Source organism: Pangasianodon hypophthalmus, chromosome 27, assembly GCF_027358585.1.
Source record: "Pangasianodon hypophthalmus isolate fPanHyp1 chromosome 27, fPanHyp1.pri, whole genome shotgun sequence".
Lineage (NCBI taxonomy): Eukaryota > Metazoa > Chordata > Actinopteri > Siluriformes > Pangasiidae > Pangasianodon > Pangasianodon hypophthalmus.
Window position 1 is genome coordinate 10980505 of NC_069736.1, and position 25492 is coordinate 11005996.

Here is a 25492-nt window from a genome sequence, read left to right on the forward strand (position 1 = left end):
TGACAGTTTTTCCTCAGGATTCTTATGCTACAGAGAATAAACTACACTGACCTGTAGTAGTAGATGTTGTCTTTGTTGGGTCTAAAGTTGAGTTCAAACCCCTTATGTTGGAAAAGCCAAGGTGTAGAGAAAGAAACAATCTGCTCATGATCCAAAACATAAAAGATCATTGGTCAAGGACAGTGGAGGTAATGTCATGGCCTGGGCTCATGTGGATGCTTCTGGAACGGGCTCACTAATCTGATGATGATGAAACTGAATGCATTCAGAAGTCTACAGAAACATTCTGTCTGCCAATTTACAGAGAAATGCATCCAGAAATGCATCCAATCTAATTGAGAGGAACTTTGTCATGCAGCAAGACAATGGCCCAAAATACACTGCCAACACAACAAAGACTTCATCAGGGGAAATAAGTGAAAGATTTTAGACTGGCCAAGTCAATCACCAGGCCTTAACCCAACTGAGGATGCATTTTACCTCCTGAAGAGGAGACTGAAGGGAGAAATACCCCCAAAACGACAGTTGAAAGAACCTGCAGTCCAAGCCTGGAAAAGCACCACAAAAGAAGAATGCAACAGTTTGGTGATGTCAGAGGGTCACTAACTTGATGCAGTTATTGCACACAAGGGATATACAACCAAATATTAAGTGGTATTTACTTGATTGACTATTTGTTCCAATACTTTTACAGTCATGGGAAAAGATTTTTTTTTTAATTTGGTGGTCTGCCACAAAAAGTCCCATGTTCTAAGTTGTATAACACATCTAAATGTTAATATCAAGAAATGAAAGCTGAAATTTTCACATTTTTACACATCATACTTCCGAATGGGGGAAAAATCTCTGTGACTAAGTGTGGCATGGTTGTTGGTGCCAGATGGGCTGGTTTGAGTATTTCAGAAACTGCTGATCTCTTGGGAATTTCACACGCACAACAGTCTCTAGGGTTTACACCGAATGGAGCGAAATGATTGGAGCGAGTGATTGGAGGGTCTGCCAGCTGAAACACCTTGTTGATGAGAGAGATCAGAGGAGAATGACCAGATTGGTCTGAGCTGACAGGCAGTCTACAGTAACTAAAATAAGCACTCTTAACTACTGTGGTGAGCAGAAAAGTACATCTCAGAATGCACAACACATCAAACCTTGAAGTGGATAGGCTACAACAGCAGAAGACAACATCAGGTTCCAATCCTGTCAGCTAAGAACAAGAATCTGAGGCTATCATGGGCACAGACTCATCCAAACTGGACAGCTGAAGACTGGAAAAAGACAAGGTGATTTCACAAGGTGAAGACAAGGTGACTGCCCAGTTTCTGTGAGTCTGAGCCCATGATAGCCTCAGATTCCTGTTCTTGGCTGACAGGAGTAGAACCCAATGTGGTCTTCTGCTGTTGTAGCTGTTTCAACAAGTGATAGTATGCTTGCTCTTAAAGTAGTTTAATCTTTTATAACACAGTTGCCAAGCAGATTTATATGGAACCTTCTGGTAGACACAGTAAACACAAAACCTTATTTAAAGACCAAAACAATCAGACATCCTATTAAATAAATGTTTGTTTATTTAATAGAAGAATGAGAGAAATGTTCATCTAATAACTGCAGATTTATTGCAAGAGCCTTAATGCCCACCAAGATTCTTTGGACACATGTTCCTCACAGAGGCAGCAATAATTCTTTTAGCAGAGAGATGGAACTTTAGCAGTGTTAAATGTGAGACGTACAGAGGTTTCTATGCCTGGCATCTCCATTTTTGTTTGAAAATTAGTTTTTCAGTAAATAAATCAAGCAACCTGAAAGCAATATAATGATATAATGTCTTTTTATTTTGGTATGTTTTAACCATATCATGTAGTAAACATAATATAAAGAGATTAAAGTGCAAAAAAAAAAACCTGAAATTTCAAGGCAGAAACTGAAATACTTAATAATGTTTGAAAATGCAGCAGTGAAATCAGCAGTGAAATCCTGAATTATTTCAGGAATTATGTACAATAAAATTATAGGTGAACTTGAGTGACTTGCGTGCCACTAACCCCCTAGAACTCCCAAAATGATTGTAGTTGCATACATTTTTGAAAATATGCCAACTTCAAAAATGTCATCTACCATATCAATATGATAGCGATGTATATCTGCATTTCAGATTTTTCCACCGTAAAGATTTAAAAGTAGTATGGATTTCTCTCTGTATAAACCATATTATATAAATCAGATGTTTGGGAGTTCTGTAACTAACTTTCACTGTTAGTGCTTTAAGAAAATCCCTAAACCCTCAGTTCTTTCAGCAATAATGTGCAATGTTTGTCCCTGCACTCTGATCCCAGTAACCTTCAAAATCAGGACATGTAAAAAAAACTTTGGTTTTCAGTAAAGTATTAAATAGTCAGATAAGGTAAATGCATTTGGACACTTAATTCACCCACAGTAGTGACTGGTGTGTTGAAGTGTTTTGACTCACACGGCGGCGGAGACGGTCTCTCTCCTCACGAATGGCACTCATGGTGGCTTTGGTGCGATTATGCTCTTCATCTTTGCTGCTCAGCATCGCTGTCAAACTCTCATTCTCTTCTTGCAAACCTTCCAGCTCCTTCTCCCAGCGAACACGCTCCTCACACAGACTTGGGTAAAAATCTTTGCCCAGTGCCCCCTCGATCTCCTCTACAGTCTGTCTCTCACACAAAAGCATGCACGCACACACACACACAAACACACACACAAACACACACACAGCATTACCATTTCCACATCACTGTGTCAACAGCATTGTGCATCTATGAATAAGTACTTTATAAGATTAAATTAAACTTAAGTACACTTGTTTGGGTGTCCCTTTAAGCCTCTTGTTCCAGGCCGATCACAGTCTGCCTCATGAATAAAGATGATATTGTGACATTCACCACCAAGGCTGAACAATACTGGGCATCATTCATCAAATTGGATATGAATGGATTTATACGTAAAATGTTCATACAAGCAAGAAATTTGTTATTAGTGAAACTGTAAACTCAGGAAAACTTTCATATCTGACTCATGCCGCTGAATGTGCGTAAATTTCGGCATAAGAAAACTAACTAATGTAAACCTCAACTTGACTAGCATTTTTTTTTTATTACGTTTACAGAAGTTAGCAGACGCCCTTATCCAGAGGAACTTACAGAAATGCTTTGTAGTCTAGTTAACTAGATCAGGGATTAAGAATACCATCAAGAAAATTTTGTGCAAACTAATTGTTTGTATCGTATTGGCATTAATTAAAGAATATAAAAAACAAAGAAAGCGAGCCAACACAAACCTATAAATTAAGACAAATAAAATTAATCATTCAATTATGACAAAATAAATGCCACCATATAAACAGAGGACGGGCCGGTCTGTCTGCACACAGCCATAGGCCATAAAAAAATGCCTTAATAATATTATATATTATTAAAAAAATGTATTGGCATACTAGTGAGTCAAAATAACTTCCAGTTCTGCCTTTAAGTTTTTACCCTTTTAGTTCATTTAACTTTATAGATCAATTCAAAATAACTTCCACTACTTAACAGAGTTTTGTGGGCATCATTACAAATAAGCAAATGTAAATGAGCTATAGCGGGACACACTTTGTACTTTACATGTGATCAACATATGCATACATACATACATACATACATCCACTGCATAATCCCCCTTTCCCTGTTGCAATCTTTGCAGTATATCTTATAATAGATAGATTCTGTACATCACACTGTCTACACTTACTCTTTGCCTTTTTGTGAAAACGTAGTTAATTTTCCAATTATTTGCTAGCACAGGGGTTCCCAAATGTTTTGGGCAAACAAGCCCAAATGGACATTATGAAAAAACCTCATGTTCATGCAACTTACTTTTTGCTTCAACTCAACCTACTGTATGTATCTGTATTTGTATTTGTTTACAACTCATTATCTGTTCAATCTGTTATAATGTATTTATATTCAGTGTTAAATCAAGAGTTGCCAAATATCCCTTACAACACTGGATCGTCCGGTACTGAAAAATATTATGCTGCGTCCCTTACAGAGTCAATAAGGAATGTGATTTGTCCCATATTCTCAAACACATCATTTCATACATACACTGAGTCTACTCAGTGGTGAGAAAAACATAATAGTGGATAATATTAAACTAGAAGCTCATATGGAGAGAATGACATGTATGCGCTGCGTGAGATTGCGTGTCAGTGTCATTGTTGCCCTGGTTATGGAGACTCAATCATGCAGTTCCAGGCATAGAATGAAATACTTGTGCAAAGTATATTTCTTGTTAATTCTTACTAACTGGGTCACATTCAAGAGAATTTCTTTTTTTTTCCCCTTTCAGATTCACCCATTACATTAGGAGTTATGGATGTCTACCAGCTGGTTGAGTTGACCATTTAAGGTAACAGTAGAAGTGCCTATTGAGCACAATGAACCAGTATTATGGTTTTATTTTTACTGATACAAATTTAATGTTTTAATTGTACACTTTTCGTCTCCCACACACAAGACAGGATGATATCATGACTATCACCTTCCATAAGAGAACCACTTTCTATATCCCCTTTTATAAAAAATGAACAAAAAATTACAACAAAATAAAACATACTACATATGCTACACACATAGTTGGAAACTTCTATTCTACATATTTTAGTAAAAAGTTTAAACCATAGCTGCTCAAGTTGTGAGCTTGCCCAGTTTGTAGCTTTTTCTTTTTGTTAAATATGGGAAATAGAAGCTGTCAAGGTAAAAGTATGAATGAAAGACGGAATATGGAGTCAGTCCTACCCCTGTCAATGAGTACAAGACAAACTGTACAGTTTACTGTGGAGCATGCAGCATTTGATAACCATGTCTGAGTGGTTAAAGAGCAGAAGACAGAGTGGAATCACTGAATTCCTTTCATCTCAGACTTGCCCTGAGGAGGATATGGTAAGTTGTAAATTTTTATTTATTTTATTTTTATGTTATGTACTGTTCTTTTTTTTTTTAGATATTTGATTGAATAATGAGAGAGTTTTCCTGAATATCATTAACTGAAAAAATATCCATAAAATAATTAGGTTCTTAGGTCAATTATTATAGCAGGGGCACTATGATGCTAGCTAATATTATATTGTGTCAACCAGAAGCCAAGTTTGCTAACAAGTTAGCTAACATCATGCTAACTATTACAGTCATGGGAAAAGGAAAGTACACCCTCCTTCAATTCTATGTGTTTATTTCTCAGGGCCTGAACAACAATTGTGTGGTCCTCACCAACATCTACAACAAATAAATAACTTCTGGAGACAATGAAAAAAACAGAATAGATTTCAATATGCAGTTATTTTTTTGCCAAAAAGTAAACCAAACTTCAGGAACTAGGTGGGAAAACCCTTGCTACTTCCACAGTCTTTAAGAGTGTAATTAGCAGCTAGGTGTTACTCATTAGTTAATCATCAAGAAGTGTGACTATCTCTATAAAAGCAGAACTTTTGGCAGTTTGGTGTTCTGGAGCACTCATGGTCGTGTCTAAATCATCCAAAGAAGAAAGGACATCAGCCATGACCTCAAAGAATTGCTGCTGCTCATCAATCTGGAAATGGTTATAAGGCCATCTCCAAACAATTTGAAATTCACCAATCTACAGTGAGATCTCCTTCCCAGGAGTTGGTGTCCCAGCAAATTCAGTTCAAGTTCAGACCGTTTAATGCTCAGAGATTTAAGGAAAAACCCAAGAGCTACATCATGTGACCTATAGGCCTATTGGAAGCACATTAATTATTTATGTTCATGACATGTTTCATGGAAAGGTGGCTAGGAAAATGCCCCTTCTCTCCAAAAAGTATACAGCAGCATGATTAGGTTTGTATCTGAACAAACCACATATGTTCTGGAACAATATATTTTGGACTGATGTGACCAAGGTGGAGATGTTTGGCCATCATGCACAGGGCCATGTTTGGCAAAAAACCAAACACCTCATACCAACTGTCAAGTATGGTGGTGGAGGAGTGATGATTTTGGCTTGTTTTGCAGCCACAGGACCTAGGAAACTTGCAGTCTTTGAGACAGTGATGAACTTTATTTTACTTTATATCAAAATATTTTTGAGACAAACGTGAGTCCATAAGTCCAGCAGCTTAAGCTGGGACAAAGTCATGCAACAGGACAATGATCCCAAGCACACCAGCAAATCAACAGCAGAATGGCTAAAGAAGAAAAAAAAAATCAACATGTTGGATCTTAAGAGAGCTGTGCATAAACAAATGCCCTCAAACATCCATGAACTGACACATTGTTGTAAAGAGCAGTGGGCCAAAATTTCTTCAAAATGATGTGAGAGACTGATAAACACCTACAAAAAACATTTATTTCAAGTTATTGTTGCTAAAGGTGGTTGTATACGTTACTGAATTGCAGTATATGGTGTGCTTATTTTTTCCTTTACTGTTTACTTGTTTACTTTATGGGAAAAATGACCACATTGTACTGACTTCCAGAGGTGACTGGTAACTACAGTAAGCAAGTAACTAATGCATACAATAAATCCAAATCCTTTTTTTTTTGTAGTACTTAAGTATGTATATTTTGTATGTATGTATATTTATCCCACACAAACATGTTCACAACACGGTCAAATCCCAATCCCAATCACCTGACTTACTACATGCAGGTGCTTAATTTATCCCCTTGAGTCTGCTGCCACTCAGAGGCCAATCAGAGGCCACTCAGAGGCCTATAATTATATTGCCACAGGAATGGCTCCAACACACTGGCCCCTTAATTGCTTATGGCATACTGACATCATAATTACAAATACATACACAATTTACATTTACATGTTGAGAAAAACAATATACATAAACCTCATAAAACAACAACATCCTCTATTTGTTGTACCTTAGGTTTAAATCTCAGTATGTGGCCTCTAATAAGAGGCAAAGTTTGCTTACAGGATGCTCGAAAACACCGTTCTTAGTTCTCACCTTTACTGAACACAACAGACCTCTACTATCTGGAAATGTCTCAAACTCTTCCAAGTAACCACAAGCCATGTGGTGCTATATGATCTACAATAATGACAATGTCTACAGGAATAAAGCTCCTTCATTCATTGGTCCATTTTTGTCATGTCTGAAGTAAGGGTAAATACTCTCGTACCCACCTTTTCCAGAAGAGATCTGAAAGACACTATACTTGTTTACATCTTCTTTTTACATACAAATCCGGCTTTTCAAAAAGACCAAGTGGTAAAGCAGGTTTTCCTCTCCTAAGAAGAAGATGGTTGGGAGTGAGAGCTTCCAGGCCATTAGGATCATTGGACAGCTTTGTTATCATTCAAAATGGCATCTGCTTCACACAAAAGAGTGTGTAATGATTCAGTGTGCAATATTTGCTGATGCAGAACTGAACAAAGGATTCTTCTCACCAAGGGCATATGAATGATGCACTCCCATACACTTCCATAATGAGAGCCTGTCGGTGGATTGAAGCTCCACTGAATTCCTTATTGCAATAAGGCCTTTAGAATCTTGCTGTTATTCAAAGCAGAGAGAGCCTCTCTTAGCTGTCTGTGGGCACAGATGAAATATGTACCACTGTCTGACCTTATATGAGCCACTTGTCCTTGTTGGCAGATAAATCTGTGAATGGCATTGATGCACGCATCTGTAATCAATGGGTAAGTGACTTCTAATTGTATTCTAAAAGTGAATTCTAAAAGGTCTGCCATCTTTTGCTCACCTACTTTTCCTCTGTAACCTCTACAGACAACATACTTAGAAATAATCTTCCTTGCAATGGAATTAGCATTTGTAACCCAGTACCCTTGATGAAGCTTAGAGAGCATTTGATTTCTGCCACAATTACCCAGTTTTTCATGTGTGTGTCCAAGTATAAGATATGATACATGCTGATTCTTGGACAGTATGATAGGATGTTTAGTCTCGATAGGCATTGCTGCCTAAGTCTTCCCCCCACTCTCAGCAATCCATTGTCTAATACAGGATCCAACCTATAAATGGCACTATCCCTTTTAACTCTAAGATTTACATCTTTGAGTGCAGCAATTTCCCCTTGGAACTGTTCCTGTTGACTAAAGCTAATAATGGCAATCTCAGCTTTAAACAGAGCCTCCAAAGACAAACTTTGTTCAGCCAGGGAAGTTTTAAACTCCTTCATTTAAACATGTACAGTAGATACAGCAATGTTGTTATTCTTTTCAAATGTTACTATTTCCTTTCTTTTATGACTTAAATCCCTCAATACTTTTTTTCAGCCTCAAGCACCAAGCAACTGCAACTGTCAACTTCTTCCACTCTGAAAAATAATTGATGAGCTGCTTAGTGGAATTCTGTGCATTACGCAAGCTGACGACATTAACTTTCAGCTCCCCTTTGACCTCTGGGTCATCATTTGTCAAAATCATCTCCTGGCTTCCAAAGAAAGTCGAGGCCCTCAATCCATTGCCTATTGCTCAAAAAATTGTCAATGTCTGCTGGGTCTTATTTAGTGGGAACATACCTCCAAGGCATGTTGGCTCTCTTATATAGGACACCCTTTTTGCAACAAAAGGGTGAAAATGTTTATTCTCATTCCTTATGTAATTAACCACAATCACGCTGTCAGTCCAGAAGACAGAGTTCTCCAGTGCAACCTGTAACTCCAACAGTTTGTCGACCTTAACAGCAAGGACAGCAGCTGTGAGATCTAGACGAGGAATAGATAGTCATTTCAAGGGCGTTGCTCTGGCTTTACCGAGAAGGAATGCTACATAAACCTTGTTTATATAGCAAGGAATGCTACATAAACCCGTTCTGCATCTTGCAATATGTGACAGTGCCATAACCATTCTCACAAGGCATCTGAAAAATTATGCAAACACGCAAGTAAGTAGGCAATCCCAAATCCTTGGGTTTGAAACATCTGCTTACTTGAAAATCTGCCACTCTGTCCAAATCAGAAGGTCCATTGACTCTGGAGGTTAGGGGGTATGTCATCAGCCCAGCCGTCTCCTGCAGAAGCAATTTAGCCGGAATTGTAAGAGGTGCAAGAAATCCCATAGGATTGTAGACTGAACTTACTACAGACAGAATACTTCTCCCTGTGCATGGCTGACTCTTCACCTGAATCTTAAATTGAAATGTGTCAGCTTCCACGCACCACTGAAGAACCAAAGCTCTTTCAACTGGCAGCTTGTCTTGATCCAAATCAAGCTCTATGTTCTCTATGTTCCTCAGGATCTGACTGCAACACCTTCCGGTTATTACAGCTTTGTCAAACAAAAACCTCCTTTCTGACACAAAGCACTGAGATCTTTAACCATGGAGATAGATGCTTCCTCAGAGGAGACCCTCTTCAAAAGAACTTCAACATAAAAATGGGAGTCTTAGGCAGTAATGTCCATCCTGAAGTATGGCTGAACTGTTCATTATCTGCATAAAGTGAAGATCTTCTCTGGACATCTCCTCACTTTCATCAACAGCCCTTTCACTGAAATCATGATTATACTGATTGTTAAATAACGCTTCTAACTTAACAATAGAAATTCTGTTAACAGTAACAGAGGGATGTCAACTTTCATTCCTACAGTCACTGCTTTCTCCTAAGGGCCCACCCTAACAACCCACCCCAATAGAGTTCTAATGGCATTACCATAGTTGTTTATTATTCCCCAAGGTTCCATCACTTTAGATGCATTAGTTCCAATCAATCCATACTGGCATGGAATTTTATCACTGTCCAGATATGGCCAGTTAGATAACTCCTCCTGTGTGACAATGTCAGCAGAAGTAACAGCATATGTTCCTGGGCGTACACATCAGGAAGTGAGAAGAAAAGGTTGGAGTTGATAGCATTTATTTCCAAATCTGAAAATGTTCAAGTTCAGAATCACATGAACATGCTCAGAACACAACACAGTCAAAAAACTGTGTACCTCTCTTACTACACACAGGTGCTTAATTTATCCCCTTGAGTCTGCTGCCACTCAGAGCCAATAATAAAATTGCCACAGGAATAGTTCCAAGAAAGAAAGTGTACTTTCTTTGTCTGTCTGGCACTGCCAGGAAGAACCACAGTTGACAATTAATTGATTCGGCATCAGTAAAGATGTCCACCTGCACCATGCATTTCCCACATCTAGGATACCACTTCTAGGTGCAGATACTCTCCATGGCGTATGCAATGTCTTGTCAACATTTACACTGCACCTCAGTTCAGTCCCAGTAGATGAGTTGCTCGCAGTGAAATTAACCGTGGGTGCACCTAAGGACCATTTGTGCAGAGGGAGCCATCCTATCTTATGCCACCCTGGTGATGGATGTTTCTGACTATTACAACATCCAAGTGTGTGGAAATGACTGCCCTTTGTTCCAGCTGGATGATGTGTTCTGATCTCACAAAGGCCTACACACACCACCTGTGCCTCTGTGAGGCCAAACTGCCCCCATCGAGTGAGCAAGCTGCGCATGGTCACTTTGTTTCCCCCTAATAACTTGTGTTCTCTCTCTCTTCCCTCTCTTTCTCTGTTGAGCTACACATGCTACTCCTGTGTTACCAGTTATCCTGACTCCTGCACTCTGGACCTTCCTGACCCATAATGATGCCCTACTTCTGTTCTTGTTACCTCGCTGCTGCTAAAGATGGCCCCACATGGACAGCCTAAAGATCACCATGAGACTACTGTGAATGGTACCACATAGAAACCATAAAGTTGACTGTGGATGCTCTTCTTTTGATTGCCTTAGAACTACAATGACTAAGAAAAATTTGCCCTCAATTCTCCATTATTGAACAGTTAATAACTTCAGTTTGATATAATAGACTTTAAGTTAAAACTATAATGAATTCAGAAATGACTGATGATTATACTCATAAATTGATCATAACCTCCTGTTTACACACTTATATTTTTTGACTATACAGTATAAAGTTATAGAAGAGAAATTACTTATAATCTGCTGTCACCCAGATGAGGACGGGTTCCCTTTTGAGTCTGGCTCCTCTCAAGGTTTCTTCATTATGTCGTCTCAGGGACTTTTTCCTTGCCGTTGTTGCCTCTGGCTTGCTTATTTGGAATACATTTATAAATTTAAAATTTATATTCGGAATTTACATTCACTGAGCACTTTATTAGGAACACCTGTACACCTACTCATTCATGCAATTATCTAAACGGCCAATCGTGTGGGGGCAGTGTAATGCACAAAATCAGAAGATACAGGCCAGCAGCTTCGAGTAATGTTCACATCAAGCATCAGAATGGGGGAAAAATGTGATCCCAGTGATTTTTGACAATTGTTGGCACCAGACAGGCTGGTTTGAGTATTTCTACAACTGCCGATCTCCTGGGATTTTCACACAGAACAGTTTACTCAGAATGGTAATAAAGAAAAGAATAAAGAAAAAACACCCAATGAGCAGCAGTTCTGCGGACGGAAACACTTTGTTGATGAAAGAGGTCAACGGAGAATGGCCAGACTGGATTGAGCTGACAGAAAGGCTACAGTAACTCAGATAACCACTCTCTAAAATGGTGGTGAGCAGAAGAGCATCTCAGAATGTACAACACATCAAACCTTGAGGTGGATGGGCTACAACAGCAGAAAACCATGTTGGGCACCACTTCTGTCAGCCAAGAACAGAAAGCTGAGGCTGCAGTGGGCACAGGCTCACCAAAACTGGACAGTTTGAAGACTGAAAAAACATAGCTTAGTCTGATGAATCTCGATTTCTGCTGAGGCTCTCAGATGTTAGGTTCAGAAATTGCCACTAATAGCATGAATCCATGGACCCAACCTGCCTTGTGTCAACAGTCCAGGCTGGTGGAGGTGGTGTAATGCTGTGGGGAAACCAGCCCACTGCATAGCACCATACACACACACATTCACACTTATGGGCAACTTAGCATAGCCAATCTGCATACCTGCATGTTTTTGGACAGTGGGAGGAAACTAGAGAACCCAGAAGAAAACCCACATAAAAATAGTTTGCTGTGGTACCTGGCACCAAGACGTTAGCAGTAGATTCTATAAGTACTGTAAGTTGCAAGGTGGGGCCTCCATGGATCAGATTAGTTTGTCAAGCACATCCCACAGATGCTCGACTGGTTTGAGATCTGGGGAATTTGGAGGCCAGGTCAACACCTTGAATCCTTCAGCATGTTTCTCAAACCATTCCTGAACAATTTTTGCAGAGTGACAGGGTGCATTATCCTGCTACTGCCATTAGCAAATACCGTTGCCATGAAGGGTTGTACTTGGTCTGCAACAATGTTTAGGTAGGTGGTACATGTCAAAGTAACATCCACATGAATGCCAGGACCCACAGTTTCCCAGCAGATCATTGCCCAGAGCATCACACTGCCTCCGCTGGCTTGCCTTCTTCCCATAGTGCATTCTGGTGCCATCTCTTCCCCAGGTAAGTGACACACATGCACCCAGCCATCCACATGATGTTAAGGAAAACATGATTCATCAGACTAGGTCACCTTCTTTCATTGCTCCATGGTCCAGTTCTGATGCTCATGGGCCCATTGTAGGCACTTTAGATGGTGGACAGGGGTCAGCATGGGCACTCTGACTGGTCTGGGCTACGCAGTCCCATACGCAGCAAGCTGCAATGCATTGTGTCTTCTGAAGCCTTTCTATCATAGCCAGCATAAACTTTTTCAGCAATTTGTGCTACAGTAGCTCTTCTGTGGGATTGGACCAGACAGGCTAGCCTTCGCTCCCCACACGTATCAATGAGCCTTGAGCACACATTACCTTGTCGCCAGTTCACTGGTTGTCCTTCCCTGGACCACTTGTGGCAGGTACTAACCACTGCATACCAGGAACACTCAGAAGACCTGCTTTGACCCATTCGTTCACGATTTGGCTCTTGTTAAAGTCATTCAGATCCTTACACTTGTGCAATTTTCCTGCTTCCAACACATTAACTTCAAGAACTGACTGTTCACTTGCTGCCTAATATATTCTGCCCCTTGACAGGTATATCCCACCTTAACGAGCGAATCAATGTTATTCACTTCACTTGTCAGGGGTTCTAATGTTATGTCTGATTGGTGTATGCTTCCCTTAATTGTCAGCTATATAGCCTTGTATTAGCTAGTACAAAATTAAAAAAACTTCAGGACCAAGTTTATTTAGGGGTTAGAAATTTTGTCTTTTAAGGGAATAAAAAAAGGTGTGTCACAAACAACATACAATAAATGAAGTAATCATTACACAGAAATCATAAAAAGTAATTTAAAAAAAGACTCAACCAGTAATGATCTGTATCCCAGTCAGATGCAGAAGAAACCTCTTGATTCATTCAAGTCAAGTCAAGTGGTTTTTATTGTCATTCCTCTATATAGCTAGTATAGATTAGAATGAATGTCGTTTCTCCAGGACCATGGTGCAACACAGAACAGTACGCAAAACTGCATAAATTGCAATACACAACAGAGTGAGATGAGTGCAGGACAATAAATACACAGAACAGAACAACAGATACACAGGACAGTGAATATACAGGACACAAAATATACAGAACATGGGCTGTAAACTATTTTGTAGTGTAGCAGCCATAAGTATAGTAGCAGTATTGGCAGTAAAAACGAATTCCATAATCATAATTCCATAAAGTGACTGATGCAGGTGTGCAATGTTTTTGAGTCATACTGGGTTAGGTATTTGATTAGGCCAGCTGAGCATTGGGAGGTAGCAGGGTGTTGAGTAATCTGACTGCGTCAGGGAAGAGACTGTTGTGCTGGTGGTGGCACGGATGCTCCTGTACCTTCTGCCAGATGGCAGGATGGTGAAGAGTCCATGAGTGGGGTGGGAGGGGACATCCGCAATACTAGTGGCTTTGCACAATGCAGCTGTTGTTGTACGAGGTGTCGATGGTGAGTATAGAGACTCTGTTGATCTTTTCAGCTGTTCTCACTATTCTCTGTAGGGTCTTTTGGTCAGAGCCTATGCAGTTCCTGTACCATACAGTGAGACCTCTAGTCAGAATGCTCTCTATCATCCCTCTGTAGAAGGAGGTGAGGATGGGAGCGGGGTGCAGTGGTGAGTGGTCTACTCGGGTCCTCCTGAAGTCAACAATCATCTCTTTAGTCTTACAAACATTAAGATATATATTATTTTCTCTACACCATTCTGCAAGCTGGTTCCCCTCCTCTCTATATGCTGACTCATCATTGTTGCTGATGAGGCCAACAACTGTAGTGTCATCAGCAAACCTGATGATGTGATTTGAACTGTACTTTGCAGCATAGTCATAAGTCAACAGGGTAAACAGCAGTAGACTGAGCACGCAGCCCTGGGGAGCGCTGGTGTTCAGTGTGGTGGTGCTGGAGGTGGAGTTACCATGGAGTTACCATCCTGATGGACTCCCAGTCAAAAAGTCTAGAATCCAGTTGCAGAGGGAGATGTTCAAACCCAGCAGGCTCAGCTTTGTTATCAGTTTCTGTGGGATGATTGTGTTGAATGCTGAACTGAAGTCTATGAACTGCATCCTTACTAGTTGTCCTTTTTATACAGATGGGTCAGAGAAAGGTGGATGGTAGCAGATATGCTGTCCTCTGTTGAGCAGTTGGGACAGTACGCATACTGAAATAGGTCCAGTGTGGTGCTCTTTATGTGTTTCATGACTAGCTGCTCGAAGCATTTCATAATGATAGGGGTGAGTGTAACAGGCCAGTAGTCATTCAGGCAGGACAAAGATAACTTCTTCAGCACAGGTATGATGGTGTCTCATTGTCTCAGGTTTTAAGCAGAAAGCGCACTTCAGCAGTCATCCATGGTTTCTGGTTTGCAGGTGTGTTGATGGTCTTCTCCTGTTCTCTCCTGTTTCAGAACCGTTTGGGACATTTCAGGAGTGGTCTGTATGCTGGAATTAGCATAACAGAGATCTGGTCCGAGCAGCCGAGGTGGAGGCGGGATCCCGCCTTGTAAGCACCGTGAAAATATCCGTGTGAACAACTTCTAAAGTGTTTGTAAAACAGATTGCGCAGTGGCGCAGTGCGCAGTTTTGCCAGCACTGATTTCAGATTTGCATGGTTGAAGTCTCCAGTGACGATAAAAAATCAGTCGGGGTAAGCTGTCTGTAAGTTACTGACAGTCCCATAGAGTTCACTTAGCGTTTCCCTTGCGTTAGCGCCAGGTGAAATTTACACTGCAACAATGAGCACGATGGTAAACTTTCTGGGCAGGTATTATGGCCAGCACTTCATGGTTATAAACTAAACCAGCAACAAACAGTAGCTTGAAACCACAACAGCATTCCTGCACCAATTGTTGTTTGTGTAAACACACAGACCACTGCTGCGAGTCTTACCAAACAGTGCTGATTTACTGTCAGCGTGATGTGCGGTTAGCTGAACGGTTGCGTCCGGAGTGCTGTCGTTGAGCCATGCTTCCGTAAAAACAAAAACACAACAGTCTCTGACTTCACGCTGGATAGTCAGCTGTAGTCTGAGTAAGTCCACTTTATTGTCAGCTTTGTACTCAGGACTCCAGCAGTGGACAGTGGTTAGGTTTAACAAACCGGATTTCTTGTGAAAACTGTGATGAATATACTGGTTGCATAATTGCACTATTTGTCCATATAGTACACAGTTATAGAAGGGAATTATTTATAACTGCACTATCCGCTAGCACCCAGATGAGGATGAGTTCCCTTTTGAGTCTGGTTCCTCTCAAGGTTTCTTCCTCATATCGTCTTAGGGAGGTTTTCCTAAATAACAGTGTACCATTTCCTAAATAATAGTTTACTCCTATTTATTTAGGAGGTTTTCCTAATTGAATTGAATTGTCCATTGTTAAAAGCGCTATACAAATAAAATCGAATTGAATTGTTGAGGGAGCAAACATTGGAGAGGAGAATGGACTGTAGAGCTGGGTGGCTAGGGTTAGCCTTTAGCCTAGCATGGATGCCGGCTCGCTTACCGCGCTTCTGCTGCCTCACACATCATTTCTGTCACCCTCTATCCCGCCCAGCAGCATCAGACAATACTGCGGTCCCAGGGCCTGATTCGCGTAGCAGCCTGAGGTTGTGTAGCTCTTCCCACAGTCCATCATTTATTCCTCCTGAGCTTTATTTTCCAATGTTCAGCAAAAGTTGGCAATGATAGTTCACCAGTGTTTCTGATGCACATCTCTGGTAAAAGTTTCCCTATTGGTGTTGACTACATCTAACATGCACCATATTTGTGGACCTGAAGGGTCTGCTGCGTGCTACCAAACCTGATCTGTACATTGCAGAAGGGACAAATGACTAATTAAAAACAAATTATACCACCAAAATAAAGTCCAATAATCATAGTTCACCAGTTTAACAATTACAACCATGTGTTGTAACTGACCTAGCTTTTACTGAGAAAAATTAAAATCTACCAGATTCCCAGAATTCTGCTGTACCTTAATGGCGAGGTCACAGTGCTGGCTGGCTGTGGTGAGCTGCTCAATGTGTCTGTCCACCTCAGCCACTGAGAGGCTGCAGGCGCTCTTCTTGCGGCCACATACCACACTCTCGAGGCCCATCAGCACTCGTTGCAACTCTGAATTTAGATCACTGCAGTTATCTAATGAGAAAAGAGGACATGGCTCAGAGGATTCAACATATTGTGGAAATGTTAATCTCACACAACAAATGTAAGTCATTATTGCACCTAGTGGTTAAAAAATGAGAACTCCAACAAGCACTAATAAAGCTTCACTGGGGCAGGAATCATGCTGCCCCATGCTTGCTTTATGAAAGTTTTGTTTATGAGTGGGGGGTGGGGCAATGGACAGGAGAGTTAATGATATTACTTCTGTGTTTGTCTCAAACACTGACAATAGCAAAAGGAAACACAGCTGCTGTATTGAAAAGAGTAAGTTAACAAAAAGTTAAAAAAAAAAAACAAACACTCCACAGATTTCAGATTAGAAAGCCTTCAATTAGCAAGTTTAACCTGTACTACTATCTAGCTAGTTATGTAACTAGCTACATTGTTAATGTGTCTTTGGAGTGCAATTAGAAGCAACGAGAAATGATCATAATTGCACCAACTGCTAAAAAATTTGTAATGTCTGATTTCAAATAAAGCCATCATCAAAAAATTTACACATCTGAAAGACCACAGTGAGGTGGCAGTGTTATGTCATAGATTTTAAATTTTTGTAAGGCTGTTCTGTGCTGGGGGCAATGGCCTTTAGACCAGACTACTTCTTTCTCTTCTCTTGGTGTTCGCTGTTTCTTTTTGGTCAAAAATCATTCTTGTCAATTCCTGCCTGCCTATTATGGGGTTACTCTATTCACAAGATAATGGTCCATTAAAGCAAAATAATAAAAAAAAATCATAGTCACATGCAGTTGACTGGAGCATTTCTTCATCTAGTCTGAAATATTTTCAGACTAACAAAGTTTATTTAGCTGTTTTTTTTAGTGTCTGCCTTATGTTTTCCACCACTCGACTAGTTGAGATCCCCACAGCGGCGACTAGTTAAAGTATTATTTGACTACTCTGTGCAACCCAGTGTGATAGAGATGTGTGATAGAGCTTTCAGGAGAAATTTCATTTTTCAAATACGTTTAAATTTTTATAATAGATATATGTAAAGGCTAAAAAAGAGAATGTTTAAGATTCCATCTTCAACTTTTAGCCTACTAGCATAAGTCTTTTCAAAACAGCATATACTGCACTACATAGTTTCTTATATTATACTTCATCTGATCTCATGAATAATTCTAATGGATTCAGTTAGATTTCATTCTGCTCCATACTAAAGAAATAATAAGAAATGGTGTGACTGCAACCCCACTCTATAACCCCAGTCTAAACCCTGAATATAAATGGCTCCTTCCTATCTGCTGACAGATGTATATATTCAGCTCAATTGAACCGGAAACCAAAAAAATGTCTTGAGAGCTGAAAAAGATTACAAAAAGGTTGAGAATTTGACACAAAGCGTGATAGAAAGAAATCATGTATGAATGAATCTACCAGTGGTTAGAAAAAAGCATTAAAAATGTATGTGTGCACACAGACAAACCACACTTACTGAAAAAGGCTCAGATCTATTACAGTTTAATGGACACTGCTATAAATCACTCTGCTTCCTTTAGCCAACACTGAACTTATTACAGTCCTACAGCAAGGAAAGAAAGATAATATAAGAAAACTGATAAATGCTGGATTGGTTGTCCTACTGACTCAGAGCTGGGGAAAAAAAAAAAAAAAAAGGGCAACTAATATGTGCTAATGACAATCAGAGGTAATATCTCCCTTGAGTATTCACTGTTTTTAAGGATAGCGATATAATAAACTCTCTGGGTTAGGACTCTCTTAAAAGCAAACTCATATTGATGATATTGTAAAAATAATAATTTTCCAAACAGACTATCTTTACAATGTAATTACCATAACTGCATCTTAGGATCCAAGAATCGGTAACTCCATGCATGTATCCTTGTTGAGACTCCTTACCCATGTCTGCAGTGACCAGCATTGACTGGTTTTCAGGAAATGACACATGAGATGCTTGGTCGGGGTACTGGTCCACACTGTGCTCATCATCATTGGCTTCCTGTTGGCTATGGCTGAGCTCGGAGCGCAACTCTGAAAACTCATCTTCTTCTCTGAGAGAGAGAGAGAGCGAGAGAGAGGTAATAAGGTCAGTGTTAAAATGTGATGTATTAAACAAGATTAACAAAATGACAAATGGAGCATTATTGCAATAAGAGAGATTAAAAAATAGTTTGTCTTCTTTTGGTTGTCTATTAGACTAGTCTATGTCTTTTGAAAAGATATGTGATGTGTGTTCTGATGTGTGGAATATATATTTAAAGCAGCCCACAATTCAGTACAAAACAGTGTGATTCAGTGTAGTGCAAACAGTTTGTGCCTCCTTCATAATGACTTTCAGGCACACAGAACTGCGTCATTCACAATGGCTGAGGGGCATACAGGCCACCCCTCCTTCACTGGGACTAACAGGCACGTAGAAGCATGGAGGGGGACAGAAAGCAAGTGAGAGAGAAACACACTATCAAAGGAAATTAATTTGACTTTATTTCACATGCCTACTTGCAAATATATTCATAATATATGTGTCGGGGTACCTGATGTTACCAATATGTTGCCTCCCAAAAAAATTATGTCAAATACTTAGACTGGTATTGCATTACATTCTTGCCTGAAGTCGAAAGCAAAATAGTTTAATCCACAAAAAAAAATCCATCTACTTTTGTACAGATTTCTTTTGTTCTCATACTAACTTAGACCGCAGGTAAGTTAATTAATTAGTTCAGCCATATTAAAGCCTTATGACATTCCAACAGTAAAACTACTCAGCCAAAGTTGGAATACAGATATAAATTGAGACTTTGTTGTGGTGAAGGGGCTTGTGCATTTTACTTGTCGCAGTGGACAAAAAGAATACCTCTATGAGATATCGAGTCTCAGGAAGGAAAACTCTGAATGTTGTTTGTGTATATACACCAAATAGCAGTATGGAGTATTCAGCATTCTTGGAGAAGCTGAGCTGGTGCATGAGAGAGCACCTCTTAATGACTCCATAGTGACCCTGGGTAACTTCCTCTGGAGATACTTGGAGGGGAGTGATTGGAAGGATGGCCTCCTGGATATGAATCCAATCCAAGTGATGAAATGACATTAGACTTTTATGCAAGCCATGGATTGTCAAAAACAACCACTTTGAGCACAAGGTTACTCCTAAGTGTATTTGGCACCAGGGAACCTTGGACCAGAAGTCAATAATCGATTTTGTGATTGTATCATCAGATTTAAGGCCATATGTTCCCGTCACTCAAGTAAAGAAAGGGGCTGAGCTGTTACTTGGTGCTGTGTTAGATTCCTTAATATTTACATTGATATTCATCGATATTTACATCTAGATGTATTAAACAATTTAGAACATGGCACCCAATTTTTTAGGTGGGCAAAAGTATTGGAACAGATCTTAAAGTAAATTAAAGTTTGTTTTTTTTTAAAAAAAAAAAAAAAAAAAACACTTAATATTTGGTTGCATATCCCTTGCTTGGTTTCTCCCTTCAGTTTCCAGGAGGTGAAATGCAAGCTCAATTTGGTTAAGGTCTGGTGATTGACTTGGCCAGTTTGAAACCTTCCACTTTTTTCCCCTGATGAAATTCTTGGTTATGTTAGCTGTGCGTTTTGAATCTGGTTGTTAGTACTCTAGTGGTTTCTTTCTTTTTCAGGACATTCCACATTGTTGTATTGGCTATGCCCAATGGCTGCAATGCTATGTGCAATGGCTCTGATCGATTTTCCCTATTTTCTCAACTTCAAAATGGCTTGTTTATCACCCACGCTACAAGAATCATTCCACTGCATGTTAGTTAGGTCTCTGATGGAGAAAATTGCAGCATTAGAGGTGCACATCCAGACTTTAGAGAGAGTTAGTGAGAATGAGAGCAGCGTAGTTTCTGTAGGGGAAAGTCTGGATGCCTTAGGCGGAGTTAGTAATCCCCCAACTCTGGCATTAGAGTCCTCACAGCAGGGCGAATGGGTAATGACTCGGCGGCATAATCGCAAAGCCAAAGTTAACGCTGAGGCTCGCCCACGGGAGCACCACTCCTCTCCGCTTCACGTGTCCAACAGGTTTGTTCTCCTCAGTGAAGCACCCGCTGAGAAACCTGAAAGAGCTCTGGTAATAGGTGACTCTATCTTGCGGCATGTGAAATTAGCTAGGCCTTTAGGGGCACCAGCAGCACTAGTTAGGTGTATACTGGGAGCCAGGGTGCCGGACATAGCAGGTAATCTTAGGGTCTTAGGCAAGCACAGATTCTCAAAAATAGTTATTCATGCAGAAGCTAATGATATATACCTTTGTCAGTCTGAGGTTAATAAGAGTAACATTGTAGAGGTGTTTAAACTAGCGAAGGCGATGTCCGATGCTGTAATATGCTCTGGCCCCATCCCAATGTTGCGTGGCGATGTAGCTTACAGCAGATTTTGATCGCTGAACTGCAGGATGTCCAGGTGGTGCTCTGAAAACAATGTGGGCTTTATAGATAATTGGACTATCTTTGAGGGCAAGGCTGGCCTGTTAGGGCGGGACAGAGTCCATCCCACTCGGGAAGGTGCTGCTCTCATTTCTTGCAGCATAGCACATAGTCTCAGAACAGGCCTAGTTAATCGGTGATAATCCATGGCCAAGGCCAGGGAACAGACAAGCAGGCTAAACCCTCTGCTAGCTGCACTGAGTCGTCACTTAGGTTCCACCGTATTGAGACTGTGTCTGTTCCCCGAGCTAAACAAAATTATAGACATACTCAGACAGTTTGTTTTAGTAACCTAATTAACATAAAATTAAATCAAACCGAATGCATAGCCAGCACCATTGATCTGAAGCTAGGACTGTTGAATATTAGATCCCTTATGTCTAAAGCGCTTATTGCTAATGAAACCATTACTGATCAGGAGTTTGATGTACTGCGTTTAACAGAAACATGGATTAAACCAAACGAGTTTGTAGCATTAAATGAAGCTAGTCCTCCCAGGTACAGTTACATACATCAGCCCCGTCTAACTGGCAAAGGAGGAGGTGTCGCAGTCATGTATAATGATAATCTAGGCGTCACACAAAAACCTAGTCATAAATTCAACACGTTTGAAGTTCTTTATACTAACATGACATATGTAGCCACTAAAAATAAGTCTACCCAGGTGATTCCAGTAATTATTATTTACAGACCCCCAGGGTCATATTCGGAATTTCTATGTGAATTTGCGGATTTCATCTCTAACCTGACTGTTTCCTTAGACAAAGCATTAATTGTTGGAGACTTTAATATTCATTCTGATAATCCAGATGACCCCCTAGGAACAGCAGATGTGTCCATTCTTGATTCAGTAGGGGTCAATCAGAATGTAATAGGACCCACCCATAGTGGTGCTCACACTCTTGATTTAATACTAACATTTGGATTAAATATAGAAAATATAGTCACTTCCACAGTCTGAAGCTATCTCAGATCATTACCTCATCTCATTTAAAATGTGTCTTAATTATAATATATGCACCTACGTCACCATGTCAAACGTACTTTCACGTCAACAACTGCACAGAGTTTTATCAGTAATCTCCCAGATTTATCAACCATGATTGGATCACTGTCTGATCCCAAAGAACTTGACCAGGCAACTGAATTCTTAGAATCAACATTCTGCAACTCACTAGATAAGGTAGCTCCACTTAAAAGAAAAATAATTAGGGAGAAAAAGCTAGCACCCTGGTATAGCGATCACACATGAACTTTAAAACAGACCACTCGAAAACTAGAACGTAAATGGTGTCAAACTAAATCGGTAGTATTTCAAATAACATGGAAGGAGAGCCTTTTGAGCTATAGGAAAGCTCTTAGTGCTGCTAGATCAATGTATCTCTCCACCCTAATTGAAGATAACAGAAATAATCCTAGATTCTTATTTAATACTGTAGCAAAATTAACTAGGAATAAGACCACAATAGAAACATGCACGCAATCATTATATAGCAGCGATGACTTCATGAATTTTTTCAATGGTAAAATTGAAAATATCAGGCAAAAAATTCAGACTATTAATTTAAAACCGGACAGTTTTATAACTAACCCTGTAGATGATAATATAATAATATCAGATCAACAATTACAATGTTTTAGCTCCGAGCTCCCCAGACCTGCCTGACCCATCCTGATGCCCTACTTCTGGATGGAGCTCTCATTGGTTGAGTTCGCTTGCTGCTGCTGGGGGTGGCCCCATATGGATGGCCTGAAGAACCGCTGGATTGCTGGGGATAGTACCACCTGGGGGCTGTGGAGATGGCTTGGGGGTCACATATGGGGAGCTGTACTGTAATGGCTTGGGACTGCGATTGCTGTAGTGGTTTTGGGGCTGCAGTTGCCATGAGCACCTTCGTACTCAGGACCCCATCAGTGGACAGTGGATAGATTTTAACCAACCGGACTTCTTGCAAAAACTGTGATGAATTTACTGGTTGCACAATTGCACTATTTGTCCATATAGTACTCAATAATAGAAGGCATTTATTTATAATTGCACTATCCATTGCACCCAGATGAGGATGGGTTCCCTTTTGAGCCTGGTTCCTCTCAAGGTTTCTTCCTCATATTGTCTCAGTGAGTTTTTCCTTGCCACAGTCGCCTCTGGCTTGCTCATTAGGGATATATTCACAATATATTTTTTTTAATCCATTTATTTCTGTAAAGCTGCTTTGTGACAATGTCCATTGTTAAAAGTGCTGTACAAATAAAATTTAATTGAATTGACGGGAACTCTTAATGCTACAGCATAAAAAGACATTCAAGACAATTGTGTGCTTACAACTTTGTGGCATTAGTTTGGGGAAGGCCCACACATGGGTGTGATAGTCAGGTATCCATATACTTTTGACAGTATAGTGTATTTAAGTGTAAAAATGATCATTTAATAGTCTTCCTCCACTGACGAAGCAAAACACTGTCTGATAACTTTAATATGTAGTCACAAAAAAGAAAGGTAGTCAGCAGCAGATAGTACTCCAGGAGCAAGCAGTATAGAGGCAGATAACAGTGCAGCAAAATATCAGGTCAAGTAGACTTTACTGTCTTTCCTCTCAACACAGGCAGACATTAAGTTGAATGAAACATTGTCAGACAAGAGGATAAATAACAGAGTGACAGAGTCACAGTGCAAGTAACACTGCAAAACTCAATAAATACAATAAATACAGACAATAGTATACTATACTATAAACTATACAATAAGCAAAACAGTAAACACTAGTTTATTTCATGTCAAATTTAGGAGATGATTTAGGAGATGTCTGAAGTTGATTCCAAGCGTTGAATTTGCATTTGGTAACTGGTCATGGGAATTCTCAATGTGCAGGCCAAAAAGGAGTTGATGCTTGAAGGAGGTCTAAAGAGGTGTCAAAGCAAGTGAAGGAGGCCGTCATTATGCTGAAAAAACAAAACAGACCTATCAGAGAGAGCAGAAACTTTAGGAGTGGCCAAATCAACAATTTGGTACATTCTTAAAAAGAAGGAACGCACTGGCAAGCTCTGCAACACCAAAAGACCTGGAAGACCATTGAAGACAACTAAAGTGGATTATCGCAGAATTCTTTCCTTGGTGAAGAAAAATCCCTTCACAACATCTGGGCAAGTCAAGAACATTCCCGAGGAGGTAGGCGTATCTGTGATCTGTGCCGTATTAATGAAGAGATGCCTTCATTAATGTAAACACATACATGTAAATACAAGTTTACCTCAAGAAGCAAACCACTGGTAACACTCAAGAACAGAAAGGCCAGATTAGACTTTGCTAGAAAATATCTAAAAAAAAAAAAGCCTGCCTAGTTCTGGAACAAGAAGACTACTGAAGTGCATAGAGCTCTACTTTCTGCTCAGATTCAGTCAAATGCTGCAAAACTGATAGGACGGAACTTCACAGTACAGAAGGATAACAACCCAAACCCAGGGGGCAGTTGCAGCCTAATGGTTAGAGTCTCGGACTTGTAACCCAAAGGTGAACCTGAAGGTCGTGGGTGCGAGTCTCAGGTCCGGCAGGGATTGTAGGTGGGGGGAGTGAATGACCAGCGCTCTCTCCCACCCTCAATACTACGACTGAGGTGAGACCCTTGAGCAAGGCACCGAACCCCCAACTGCTCCCCAGGAGCCGCAGCAAAAAAGGCTGCCCACTGCACCGGGTGTGTGTGTGTGTTCACTACTGTGAGTGTGCACTTGGATGGGTTAAATGCGGAGCACAAATTCCAAGTATGGGTCACCATACCTGGCTACACATCACTTCACTTTACTTTAGAAATCATACTGAGAAAGCAACCCAAGAGCTTCTTAAGGCAAAGAAATGGAATGATCTTAAATGTCGAATCAGTCACCTCACCCAATTGAGTATGCTTTTCAATTACTGAAGACAAAACTGAAGGCAGAAAGACACACAAACAAGCAGAAACTGAAGGCGGCTGCAGTAAAGGCCTGGCAAAGCATCTAAAACTCAGCATTCAGTGATGTCCATGTGTTCCACACTTCAGGCAGTCATTCACTGCAAAGGATTTGCATCCAAGTATTAAAAATAATCCTTATATTTATAATTATATTAGTTTGTCCATTTACTTTTGAGCTTGTGAAAATTTGACTATGTCAAAAATGGATGTAATTCCTAAATGGTTAATGCAATATTTTTGTTAAACCCCTTGAATTAAAGCTGAAAGTCTATCACATTTTGATTGCTTCATTTCAAATCCATTGTGGTGGTGTACAGAGGCAAAATTACGAAAATTGTGTAACTGTCCAAGTACTTTATATCTCACTGTATATTATGTAGATATTCATTCTCTTGATTGATATGGCTGTATTTTATTTGTGTAGGTAAGTATCAAATTTAGGGCATCTAGAGTTTGTCATCAATATTCAAAATCTACCTAGCACCATGCTAGTTAGTTATTTTCGGTAACTCTTACTTTTCATAAGTAGCTAAA

The 25492-nt window shown here is 40.0% G+C and overlaps 1 protein-coding gene across 5 annotated transcripts in view; it reads right to left on the reverse strand.

Moving 5' to 3' along the window:
* Positions 1-25492, reverse strand: part of mcc (MCC regulator of WNT signaling pathway) — a 149427-nt gene that overhangs the window by 88011 nt on the left and 35924 nt on the right. For 4 of the 5 annotated variants that reach the window (XM_053230474.1, XM_053230472.1, XM_053230471.1 and 1 more), the window contains 4 exons: positions 18457-18608; positions 16406-16569; positions 8930-9010; positions 2465-2671 (listed from right to left, as the gene is read on the reverse strand). In XM_053230474.1, coding sequence (XP_053086449.1) covers positions 2465-2671; positions 8930-9010; positions 16406-16569; positions 18457-18478 — 474 coding nt within the window. In that variant the 5' untranslated portion in view covers positions 18479-18608. The remainder of the gene's footprint in view (positions 1-2464; positions 2672-8929; positions 9011-16405; positions 16570-18456; positions 18609-25492) is intronic. The other variant, XM_026922348.3, reaches the window with a different exon arrangement.